The sequence below is a fragment of the Anolis carolinensis genome, chromosome 1 (genome assembly GCF_035594765.1).
Source record: "Anolis carolinensis isolate JA03-04 chromosome 1, rAnoCar3.1.pri, whole genome shotgun sequence".
NCBI classification, from domain to species: domain Eukaryota; kingdom Metazoa; phylum Chordata; class Lepidosauria; order Squamata; family Dactyloidae; genus Anolis; species Anolis carolinensis.
The window spans coordinates 242,515,326-242,528,714 of NC_085841.1; the positions used below are offsets into that span (position 1 = coordinate 242,515,326).

Genomic DNA, 13,389 nt, shown 5'->3' on the forward strand with positions numbered 1-13,389 from the left:
GTGGGATCCAGGGGACAACCCTACATCAGGAAAACAGGGAGATCACCCCCAAATGTCCAGGCACATATGTCAGTGCACAGGAACATTTTACAGCTGGCTTCCTTGTGGATCAAAAGGTCATCTCGGCCTACTTCTTCTCCTGACTACTTATGTGACACCCCCCTTCCCACATATTGCTGGATAATTTTGATGACAAATATATTCATGTGGATCTAAATATCATTTCTCTGCTGGCCTTCTCCACACCATCTTTTCATTATCCCCCCCCCCCTCCTCATGCTTCTCTCTCAACCCACCTCCATCCGAGTGGCTTCTAGCCCCAGTATCATGTCACTTCTACACAGTGGACCTGAGGGAAGAGAGAGAAAAAAGGATTGCCCCCTGAGCCCTTTTTGTTCCCCATTTCCATCCCAATCTGAGGCTACATGTAATCAGATCTTATGAAATTATGGCAATTTCTGCCAATCTCAAGCAGCAAAGAAACTTTTGGTATTGTCAATAGTAATAATGATGGAGTAGACCTAATGGAATAGTGAAGAGGACTAAACTGGATTTGAAAGAAGAAGATTGCCAGACACTCTATACAGGAGGCTTCTTTTGCATTGGATCGTATTTTGACAGTAGTGCAATTTCTTTTGTGGTATTTTTTCCACAGGTGGAATGTTTTCATTTGTTGCATAACTGTTAAAGTTGTTAAAGAGATTGCTTGAAAGAGTCTGCCTGGAGCAAAAAGATGAATCACCTTACAAAGAATAGGCTGTCAGGTGTAGTTATCAGCAATTCAGATTGAGGTATAGGATGGATCCTAAACCCATGGGAAAGGCATCTGGATTAGAAACAAGCAATATATGGGATAAGGATTCTCTTGTCCTGAGCTTGCCAAGGCTCATGTAGTTCTTTCCCCATGTCCTATTAGGACATTTTGTAGCATACTCAGCATTGCAAAGTTTATGATTCTGTTGAACATGACAGATCTCAGCCAGTGAATTTTCAGGGTGAGGGGTACTATTGCATTCTCTTAATCCGAGTAAATGTCAGCAGGGCCATAGTGTGTGTGTGTGTGTGTGTGTGGGGGGGGGGGGGGAGTTTGGTAAAATTTTAACCCTGAAATGTATTAGGTTAAAAAAACTTGGTTTACTCATAAATTATTTAACCAGTTCAAATTCATGAGTAAACCAGGTTTGGGGGGGAGGAGATTGAACTCTTTCAGTGGGGAGAGAGGTTGAGCCCTTGAACCACCCTGGCTATGACATGTCAGCCCCAGCTTTCCATGCGGGGACATGAGAGAAGCCTCCCACAGGATGGTAACACATCTGGACGACTCCTAGGCAACGTCTTTGTAGATGGCCAATTCTCTCACAGCAGAAGTGACTTGCAGTATGTTCTCAATTTGCTTCTCACACGATAAAAAAAATCCAATTCCAACAGTGTTAAGAAATGTTATGCTACTGGAGGGCAATACTGAAAGAGAGATTGAGTGGCACAGTGCAATATAGTAGTAGTATCAATATTTCTGGCTCCACAAACATGTTTGCCTCTCTATTCTTCCTCTCTTGCCCATATCTTCCTTGAGCACAATAGGGACTTCAATTTCTATTTCTTTTCTCTCACAGTTACTTCTCTGTTTTGGGGTTTCTAAAATATAGCCATATTAGTTCATTGCAGCAAAAACAAAAGAGTTTCATCACTCCTTAAAGACCAGCAGATTTATAATAACAATTTAAATAGGTTCCACAGAAATGTTGTTGCTTGTATCAAGGTTATCTTAGTTGTTTGTACCAGAGTTGTGTTTTGGCTCAGTAATGGAAGCCATAAGCTTCAGCTGAGTTGGTTGCTTCTTGTCTTCATTGGACTTCATTCCCAGTTATTACATTCCTTGCACGATTTCTGCAGAACTAATTTCAAGAAAAGCCAGTTTCATTTTGCCAGCTTTGCTGTGCTTTCATGAAAATTATACTAGGGTATTTCTGGAGAAAGAACAGAAAATCCTTCACTGTTTGGGGATATTTTAGTTGTTGCTTGGTAAAGTGATTGCATAACTTGCCAGAGAGACAAAGAGTGAAACATCATCATGTTGAATGTCGATACTCAATTTTCTCAGCCAATTTTTTTGTCACAATCCTCATATCAACCAGCAAATTATACACTGGGTCAACAGTTCAGTTTGCTGGAATTTCTTGGAGAAACTTCATGGTGAGAAAAGAATAGCTTATTTTTGAAGACTGATAACATGGGAAAATGTTAATTTTTATAAACAGAGACAAACAAGATCAGATTCAAATCCCAATTGGTGGCTTCTTGTTGAACCAACCAGTTCTAGAGTGTTGCTTGACGTGTTGCTCAGATGTGTGCTTGAAGATCAAAAATATCACTTTCAAGTGCATCCTACCCAGAAAATGAACCTGCTTCTTTTTCTTAAAGCTGGAATAAAGCATACAAAACTGTTAGAAATTCAAAGTGTTTTTTGTTTTCTCTGAAAACCTCAAGGTGTTGATGCCCTCTACTGTTTGGAAACCAATACTGTAACTACTTCTCTCCTGTGTTTGCAATACCATGGGTTTATGGGAGCCCTGGTGGCGAAGCGTGTTAAAGCACTGAGCTGCTGAACTTGCAGACCGAAAGGTCGCAGGTTCAAATCCCGGGAGCGGAGTGAGTGCCTGCTGTTAGCTCCAGCTTCTGCCAACCTAGCAGTTCGAAAACATGCAAATGTGAGTAGATCAATAGGTACCGCTCCGGCAGGAAGGTAACGGCGCTCCATGCAGTCATGCCGGCCACATGACCTTGGAGGTGTCTACGGACAACTTCGGCTTAGAAATGGAGATGAGCACCAACCCCCAGAATAAGACATGACTGGACTTAACGTCAGGGGAAACCTTTATCTTTTATAGGCATCTTGTTTGGGAAAAGTGTGAAAAAAAGAGAATTGACAGGTCTTAGTGGAACATTTCACCAGCGTAAAAGGGCACATACAGTTGTCTATGTAAATGACTGCTTTAAATGACCTGTTTTTGAGAACATTTTATTTTTTTAAATTACCTGTATTTACTTGAATCCAATGCACCATCGATTGTAATGCAGATGACCAAAAATGGATTTGCCAGAGAAGCAAGAAAAAGTGGTACCCTTCTCCCAAGTGGAGTCAAGCTAGTTTGCTCACCTTGGCTTGGTGGAGGGGAGCACCACGTCTCCTTAGCCTCTCAGCTGGGGGGCTAAAGAGAAGGGGGTTTGGGAAAGGGGGGGAGTCCCTTTTCTTTAGCCTCTCAGTTGGGAGGATAAGGAGGACAAGGCTGGCAAAGGGGGGAAGAAGTTTCTTCTCCTCAGCTTCCTAGCTGGGAGGAAAGGAGAAGTGGGAGGCATGGCTTCCCAACTGCTCTCATTCATGGCCTTCAAGTTCGCTATCCGCAGCCTGACGAAGGGGCACAGGCAACTTTTGATGCATGATTCTAATACGCCATCGAATGTAATGTGCAACTCCAATTTGGCTTAGCAATAAAGCCAAAAAAGAGTAAATAAGGTATTATTTCAACCAAGTAAATACTGCAAATAGTTTGATTCTATTTTAATAGTTACTTTTATTGTTTTTATTTTTGTTTTTATTTTCAACTGCCAGCTGCTTTGAGGCCCAATTTTTGGAGAAAAGCAGGATGAATATAAATATACTAATGATAGTAATGGTGATAATTGGAGAAACAGGCTGGTTGAATCTGGTGTTTATTTGGCATCTGTGTGGGGAATCCTTTTTGTTCTTCCGCAAATATTCTGTAATGTGGCAGCTTAATTTAGTGGCTATTAGGTTCCTCTTTGTTTGTGGCCACGCTTCTTGAGTTTATGATGACTTTTACAAGGGCATGATAGTCTCTCTGTCCCCTCTCCCTCTCAGGGGCATGCTATAGGGGATCAAACAACTTTATGAGGATGCTCTTTTAGTTACCCTGTTTCCCTGAAAATAAGACATCCCCAAAAAATAAGACCTAGTAGAGGTTTTGCTGAATTGCTAAATATAAGGCCTCCCCCGAAAGTAAGACCTAGCAAAGTTTTTGTTTGGAAGCATGCCCGGTGCCCGCCAAACAAAACACCATAGCATGCAGGATTGGTAAATGTATATTATTATTATTATTATTATTATTATTATTATTATTATTATTATTATACCCCGCCTCAATCTCCTCAGAGGGACTCGGGGCGGCTTACATACCAGTTGTATATGGAAATAATGGTAGTAACAAGAAATTTGTTACAGTTTGTCTGGTTTAGTTGTGTTGGTTTGTGATGACAACTACTGTACAGTATAGAATCAATGTTCATTTTTTTTGTTCAACAATGAATACAAATTCTTCTTCATGGAAAAATAAGACATCGCCTGAAAATAAGACCTAGCGCATCTTTGGGAGTAAAAAATAATATAAGACACTGTCTTATTTTCGGGGAAACACGGTAGCTTTCTGGGTGGCCATGAGCAAGTCACTCGGGAAGTTTAGTGTGTGAAAATATAGGGAAGCATTTTGTGCACACTGTATATAAAAAATAGTAATGATAATGCCACAGCCTCTAGAGCAGTGATTCTCAACCTGTGGGTCTCCAGGTATTTTGGCCTACACTTCCCAGAAATCCCAGCCAGTTTACTAGCTGTTAGGATTTTTGGGAGTTGAAGGTCAAAACATCTGGGGACCCACAGGTTGAGAACCACTCTAGAGTCTTAGAGTTATTCTCCTCCTCTTCCTCCTTTTGCAAACAACTTTCCCCCTCAATCTCAAATCCCTGATTGTCTAAGGTCAAAAAAGATGCATCCTCTGCTAGCTGAGTGATTCTGGGAATAATGATCTCAAAAAGTAGACATTCCATGTTCTGGTCTAGAAACACGACCAATTGCTTCTATGACAAGAGGGTGAATACAGAAACACCCATGTAAACTATACTTTAAACGTCATCCTGAAAGATGATAGGATTGGTGTCAAGTTCATTCACTGACTTTGCAATAATCCATTGAGAACCCAAATAATAAACAGATTTTGGAGACATGCCACTGATGCACTTAGGTTTCGCTTATTGTTTTCTGTAGTCAGAGTGAAAGACTTCCACATTTTGTAACCATGATGGAATTCAGGGCTCTTGTTTCATATTTTGGGTTATTTTAAGCAGCACCCATGGTTGTATGAGTCTGTCTCTTCAAAACATCACAGACCAGTCAGGATTGGCCTGTCGTTTCAGAACAGTACTATGGACTGAACTGCCAACTGTTCTGAGGACATCTGCATTATATTTATGTGATCAGTTCTTCACAGTTGCTGTGTGGTTTTTAGTGCTGCACGGTGTAGTGTGCAAAGTCTAAATGGAAATCAGTGTTATATTTTCAATTCAGATTTGGGGTATTGGAACTGTATAAAATAGCCTTCATTGACTATTTCCTATGCAAGGACTAAAAAACAATATTCTCCTACTCAGAAATATAATGCCTTAATTCTAAAGTATATCCTGATTTCTACAGCCTGATGTTGTTTTGCTTTCTCTAAAGTCTTTGATTGCAAACTTGTTCAGCCACAGTTACAATATTGACTCATATTTTGGACATTTATATGCACCAGATGTGCAAAGATGAACAATGGGATCGACAGGCTGAATTTTAATGTATTTTAAGCACGTTTACCTTGCCTTATTGCGCAGCCTTATGAAGTGGTTTATAACTTAATACAGTATGACCCCCATATGCAGGGGAATACTTCTTAGTCTTCGTATGGATACACAAACCCAGATTGAAATGAAGGTCTTCTTAGCCAAAATTAATAGAGTAGCACTGAAGAACCTAGAAAGTGTCTGGAGAGGACATATTTTGTTATATGTGGATAGATGAAACTGTAGATAACAGTTCCATGGATATGGCATCATGCTGTTATTAAAATAAAAGCAATGTGGTAAAATGTACAATTAAACAATGGTAAAACAGCAAGAAATCAGCTTATTTAAGAAAGGGCTAGATGAAACAGATGACTTTTCATGGTCATTCCGAAAATGATCTACAAAGTGGTTTTTTGAGGTTGCAGGAGAGGGATTTATAGAGATTTGAACCCATCTTGAAAATGCCTTTCCAGATATCTCTACCCCCCCCCCCCCCCCCGATGCCTAAAATCGAATATACTTGCTCTTGTAACTCTTGAGAAGAGGATAACCTGGAGCTTAGCTGAAGGAAAAGCTAAGACATAGAAAGGACTGATATTTAGAGAAACTAACTGTATGGGTTTATAAAGCTTTAGAGGAATTGTGTCCAGAAACCATCCAACCTATTGCTCTCCTTGACTCTTGCTCATTGTTTATTGGTTCATTGCCCAGTCCTTGTGTAGAGTTAGATATTTCTTTAAATGGAATCAGTTCATTTTTATTGTTTGTTTTTACCAGCTTGCAAAACAAACAAACCCAAAAGCAAGAGCCAGTGTACAATTAAATTCACAACTGCGATGGCCATGCTTCCCTTAAACCAAGCTAGAGATAAGAGATTTCACACATGAGGTGTTTTGGAACGCAGGTTTGTGCAGGTTCTTATAGGGGGTCTTGAAATCTCTATATACTTTGGATTCTTTCCCAAGGCACTGCTTAGAGATCTGGCTAAGTGCTCAGTTACACAGCAAGAAGGGAATGTCTTTCTAGTACAGTTATGAAGGCAGTTCTTTCTACATGTGGAGGAGGAGTTGGTTACATTGCACGGATAATGCTCAGGTGGTTTTTATTTTCCTATATTATCTGACTTCTCATAATAACCCTAACATTTGGTCTCTTTTGTATTTTTCCTTTTAGGCTGCCACGCCTTGTATGCCTGCTGGCAATAATGAACTGGTAAGTAAACCGATGCTGTCTTTCTTTGGTTTTTGTCTTTTTCTGTATTCTGATATTGCCATCTTAACAAGGGGATGAGGAATTTAAACAGTAGACTGCAAAAAGATGGACTGCTGGAAGGCCTACAGATTCACAATGTATTGGAGTAAGGGATCTAATCCAAGAGACAAAAAGAACCAGAGTTCAAGAGCTAAAAGGGGCACCAGCTTTTTAAAAAATACATGTATATGCACTACATCTAATACATGTTTTTGATGTTCTTTGGATTTACATTACCCAAAGGAGCAGAAAAAGGGTGAAATAGATGCTATGAGGAAACAATGCAATAAAGGGAATAATAGATTCAAAGAGTTGGAAGAGAACACAAGGGACATCCAGTCCAACCCCATTCTGCCATTCAGGAACACAGACTCAAAGAACTCCTGACAGATGGAATCCCTTTCCTTCATTAGGAAAGAAGAGAAGGGTAAAGAAAGTGGGGACTTTTTAATGTCTATTTCAGTTATATATAGTTATACTGCTTCAGGATCAGTTGCACACTTGTTTTAAAATGTATAACTTTCACTTTCCAACAAGAGGTAATTCTGTGTTATCTCTCTTGAGCATCTAGATCAGTGTTTCCTAATCTGACATTCTTCACTTGTACTAAACTATGATTCCCTGACTCTCAAAAAGCGATGCTATTTATAATCCAAGATATTCAGCAGAAGCTGGTTTTTGGAAGTCTGGGGTGTATTGTGAGTTTATTTGAATATTGAATTAGTCTTATTAAGTCTTTTTGTCTATCCTTTTGATCATGAAGCAATCTAATTTTCATATGCATTGTTTGCTCTAATCAGCATGTTAGCTTTGGTAAACATAGTAAAAATAATATATCCATTTCCAGACATTCAGACACTCAAACCAGTTTTTCGGACAGGCTAATAAGAAAACTATGGGATACATCTGTATACTATAACCTTTGTTTATTATTGTACTTCTTTCCAGCATGTGTATTCTGCTCTTCAGCCTCAAGGATTCAAGGAGTTTGTAAACCTCAAGCTCAGAATTTTTTTAAAAAAGAACAATAAAACCCTCAATAAAACAGTGGGTGATGTTAAACATTTAAAACAGGAGCATACTCATTCTGGTTTCCTATAGGGACTAACAGGGGATGCATCTACACTGCATGCAGTTTGACACCACTTTAACTACCATGGCTCAATGTTATGGAATCTTGGTATTTGTAGTCTGGTGAGGCACCATCACCATTTGACAGAGAAGTTGAAGACCTTGTAAAAGTACAAGCCCCACGAGTACGTAGTATTGAGGCATGGCAGTTCAAGCTGTCTCAAACTGCATTAATTCTACAATGTAGATGTATCCATGCTCTATGCTTGATTTGCCCCCTTCACTTTCTGCACCAATGCCAGTGCTTTGGTCTTGATCTGTTTCGGGCAGGGCTAGGCAACCCTAGGGGCCCCTGAATGCACAGTGCGTTAAAGCGCTGAGCTGCTGAACTTGCAGACCAAAAGGTCCCAGGTTCAAATCCTGGAAGCGGAATGAGCGCCCAGTGTTAGTCCCAGCTCCTGCCAACCTCGCACTTCGAAAATATGCAAATGTGAGTAGACCAATAGATACTGCTCCGGTGGGAAGGTAACGGCGCTCCATGCAGTCATGCTGGCCACATGACCTTGGAGGTGTCTACGGACAATGCTGGCTCGTCGGCCTAGAAATGGAGATGAGCACCAACCCCCAGAGTTGGTCATGACAGGACTTAACGTCAGGGGAAAACCTTTACCTTTACCTTTAGGCAACTTCAACTCCTGGACCTGAATACAGTCCTGTAGGCATCCCAACTTGACCTTAGGATGTTTTCCCAAGTGGCCACATCCTGTTTTAGACAATCACTTTGGTTTATGCCTCTCCTAAGGCCTACCCCTGGAATGCAACCTCTTGAAATTTCTCTCAACTTGGATTTAGTCATTGTGCTAAAGGGTTTTTGTCAGACTGAACACTGGAGTTTTACTGATTGTTTAGAAGAAGGTATTTCATCAGGCATTGTTTGCCATATAAGCGTGTAACTGAAATTATCTTTCCTGTACCACCGCTATAGCTCTCTCCAGTTGCTGCTCTGGCTACACTAACTTAGGTCATTTTCGAACCAAACCTCAATGCTCCATTCCTTGAGGCTGGGAATGAGAGTCAGCGCCAAGATATCCATACAGACATGAATGATAGAGCTAGAGTAGGCATGGGGAAATGTTTTTGCTCTGGGAACGCATTGTGGGCCTGGCCAGGAGGGCCGGGCCAGGAGGAAGGGCAGGGTGGGCCAGGAGAGGGTGGGGCAGGGCCAGGGCCAGGGCCAGGGGCAGATTACCCTCAGGCTTTCGTCCCAGCAGGAGGACGAAAGTGAGGCTTTGGAGGGCCCTCGGCCCCCACCTGCCTCTCCCTTCTGCCAGTATGCATTTCATCTAAGCCAAGAGGTAAATGACTGCCTACCCATTATAACTGACAATTCCTCGTGTCTGAGTATGATTGCCTTCCAAGTGTAGGGTCTTGGCAGTAGGTCCGTAACTTGCTGTAGAGACCTATTCTTGATCTGCATGTTCTTTCACAGTAAGGACATTGGGTTCCAGATTGCCTTGACATGCTTTACTCTTGACATGTTTCTCCATTTCGCCCTCCATTCAAATTCCACAGCACTGTTGGTAACAGCTGACCTCCAGTTAGAATGCTCCAATTCTGGGTGTCTATGCTGCAGTTTATAAGGTTAGCTTTAAGCTCACCTTTAAATCTCTTTTCCATTTTCTGTTCTTGAGTTTGGATTTGGCTTTAAGTCTGCTGAGGTTAAATAGCTTGCTATCTGTCCGATAGATGATTTCCACATTGGTGGGTAGTTTCTCATCAACAAGGTGCAGTATCATAGTGATGGAAAATAAGGTTGGGGCAATGACACATCCTTGTTTGACACATGATTCCACCTTAAATGGGTCACTTTGGGAGCAATTGCTGTCCAAGACTGTTGCCATCATGTCATCATTGAGGAGACACAGGATGTTCATAAATTTGTCAGGGAATCTGATTATTTTGGAGGATGATCCAGAGAACACAGCTATTCACTGTGTCGAAGGCCTTTGCAAGGTAAATGAATTGCATGTACAGAGTTTGATTTTATTTCCTGCATTTTTCTTGGAGATGTCATGCATTGACGATCATATCCACTTTTCCTCTGGATGGGTGGAAACCATTATGGGATTCTGGGAGGATGTCTTCTGAAATAGGTAAAAAGCAGTTTCCAAGAATTCTTGCAAGGACTTTCCCAGAGGAGATTAAAAGAGCAATACCTTGATAGTTTCAACACTCTGTTCTTTCACCCTTTTTGAAAAGGGTGATGATCCTTGATGTCTGCTGGGATTTTCTTGGTTGCTCACACTTTTCAGTGAGCTGGTGTTGTTTTTGTATCAGCTCAGGTCCACCCTCTTTAAATATTTCAGCAGGGATCCCATCAGGTCCACTGGCTTTGTTATTTTTTAGTTTGCTGACTTCCTCCAAACTAGGCAGTGCTGCAGGCTCATCCCTGGTTTGTTGTTGTGGGATTTGTGAGAGAACCACTTTAGTAACATTGGAGTTGTGGTTGAGGAGGTTATGGTAGTGCTCTTTCCAACTTAGTGCAATTGATGTTTTATCCTTCAGAAGTTTGGTTTCATCTGATGAACATAGGGGGTATATGCCATGATTAGTTGGGTCATGGATGACCTTTGTGGCATTAAATAATCCCCATGCATCATGGACATCTGCAAAGTGTTGGATGTCCACCTTTTTTGTCCACTAGATGTTCTTGAGTTCTCTGGTCCTTCTTTGGACCTCAGCTTTTGCACTGGCATAGATCTTTTCTTTAGTAGCACAGTTGGTATCTCTCTGACATATTTGGAAGGCTTTCCTCTTCTTATCAATTAACTGTTGGATCTTGTTATCATTTTCATCAAACCAGTCTTGATATTTCTTAGTTTGGTATCCAATTGTTTTTTTACAGACTGTGATGATGGAGTTCTTCAGTTTATTCCAATATTCATCAACATTTTCAGGGTGTTCTATAAGTAGATGATAGTTGAGTGTTGTCTGGAGAAGGGCTTGTTTGGAGGGCCCTTGAAGAGTTTGGATAATCATTTTATGCCTTATCTTTCTTCCTTGGAGTCTGCATTTGGGGGAAATTTTGATGGCCATCGTGGATTGAATTAACCTGTCGTCTTTCCAGCAATCATCAGTGTTCTTGTAAGAAGCACATCGTGACAGTCTCTGGTATGGATAATTACATAGTCTAAGAGGTGCCAATGCTTTGACCAGGGGTGCTTTCATGATGTCTTGAGCTTGTTTTTCTGGTGGAAGAGTGTGTTGGTGATGACAAGGTTGTATTCTGCACATTTGGTGAGAAGCAGGATGCCATTTGGGTTGCTGTTTCCAACCCCATCGTTTCTTATGGTCCCTGGCCACAGGTCGAAGTCTTGTCCAACTCTTGTATTAAAATCATGGGGGAAGGACTGACTGCCTGCTACCCTCCATGTATTTTCATGTCTCCGATTTTGTCCATCTCAGTAGGCTTTGCTAGGAGCCTCTTGGCTTAAAAATCTGTGTGAATCTATTGGCATCAATGTTCTACTCACTACAATGGCCTTTTTACAACTCATCTGTTGAAAACTTCTGAAAGTGCTTGAAAATCTGCATATTTTATGGAATTAAACTTGTTGCTGAGGAAATATTTCCAGTGTATACCTTTTGGGTTTCATTTTGTTCTTATGAAAAATATGTTTTCAATGTTTTCTACGAGATAGTGAGTGTAAGGATCATCCAAGATTGCTAGTGGTATGGGATCTGTTTTTTACCTGCATGTATGATTGGGCCAGATCTTAGAAGCATTATGCTTTAAACTATAATACCATTCTCCAGAGCTGTAGTCCAAAGAACCAAGTTTTTCTGTTTTTGCCCTAGTTATACAACTTTATACAACTCTGGTGTCAGACATGTGCATAGAGAACAAGTGCATCAAGAGAGTCAGACCAATTCTTTCCAGTGAAGTATAGAGTGAGAATGTGTGTGTGAGTGTGTGTGTATGTGCATGGCAAGGGGGGCAGGTCGGGGAGTGTCCTCATCCTCCCCATCCATACTGGTTGTCAAGATCACTCTACCAGGTCATCATTTTATTATAATTATAATAATTATTATATTTATTTATACCCCATTTTATCTCTCCCAAAGGAGACTCAAAGCCATTAAATAAATCAAATAAAAATCAGTGCCATTTTTTTACTGCCATCTATGATGACATTGCTACCTTTGAGGAACAGTGATAAGGCATTATTACACAGTGAACTAAAGAAATAGTTGCCATCTTAAATTCTTGCACTTCTGCACCTTGACTACTCTTACCATATTTCCAAATGTCCCCGTTTGGCAGGGACAATCTCATTTAATCCTCCGTCATACAATTTTTTCAGCTGCAGTTTAAATGCCCCAGCTTTCCTTACCCCCTCAAGCATTTACCCTTTACCTGGGTTTGCTTATAGTTGCTGAAAACAATGTTCAAAATACAAAGATAGTTTGTACTCAATCAACTTTAGCTAGGCTGGAGAGGGGCAGATGGTAGGGGGAAACAAATTGCTGCAGCCTCTCTTAGTTTGTACATTCTTCCTTGTTAATAACTTTTTACAATTTTGACTGTACTCTGAAGCTGCTTGGGTGCATGTGTTTTGATTTTCACCTGTGAAATGTTGGAGGGTATGCATTATTTAGACACGATTAGCCTCTTTTTTTGTTGTTGTGTTTTGTTCTGTTTTCATGTAAAATGTGTCCAGTCTTCAAGGGCAGATTTTCTGGCAGATTCTCTTACTCCAACATCTGGAAGGGTGGGGTTAGCTGAGCAAAATCACTAAATTGGTTTGTAACTCTTGCACATGAAAACCACCCACATGCTGGTCCAATCATACTGTGGGCCCCTGTCTGGCTCTGCCAAGTCTGACTAAATCAAGATTTTTGCTTTGGAAACCATGTCCTTGGCTCACCCAGTGGATGGGTGGTGGGCAGTGTTGGGAGGAGGTTGGCCTGGGGACTGAGCCTGAGCAACTGTGCAAAAAGGCTATTTGCATCGACTGAAACGAGCAATATGTTGTATCTTTTTTTTAAAAAAAAATCTGAAGGCAACATAAAAATCAGTTACAGAAATCTTCCTACTTGGGATTACATTTCCTATTCAGCAAACAAGAACTCTTTTGTCCTTATATTTAAAACAGAGGAAATTTTATTTAATGTAGGGATGAGTCACTGTAATAGATCTGGGGTCAACTGCTCCCCCCTCAAAAGGAAGACAAAACTTATCAGAAGTCCACTTCTGAGTTTGAAAAAACTCCAGGTATATTAGGATGTTACGTAGTGTGTTGTGGGTGGGAGCTCTGTATTTAAAAAGGAATTGTTCTTCCAGAAGGCTTTTTTACCCTTCTTTAAGTCACAAAAAGGGGAAGTCCAGGTTGTCAGGAGGGATTGAGGACTACCAACATAACACTGAGGATGCACCAGTTCAGTTTTACCAAG

The 13,389-nt window shown here is 40.8% G+C and overlaps 1 protein-coding gene across 14 annotated transcripts in view; it reads left to right on the plus strand.

The window, feature by feature from the left end:
* Window positions 1-13,389, plus strand: part of tns1 (tensin 1) — a 432,533-nt gene that overhangs the window by 277,366 nt on the left and 141,778 nt on the right. For all 14 annotated transcript variants that reach the window (XM_008110407.3, XM_008110418.3, XM_008110425.3 and 11 more), the window contains one exon: window positions 6,787-6,825. In XM_008110407.3, coding sequence (XP_008108614.2) covers window positions 6,787-6,825 — 39 coding nt within the window. The remainder of the gene's footprint in view (window positions 1-6,786; window positions 6,826-13,389) is intronic.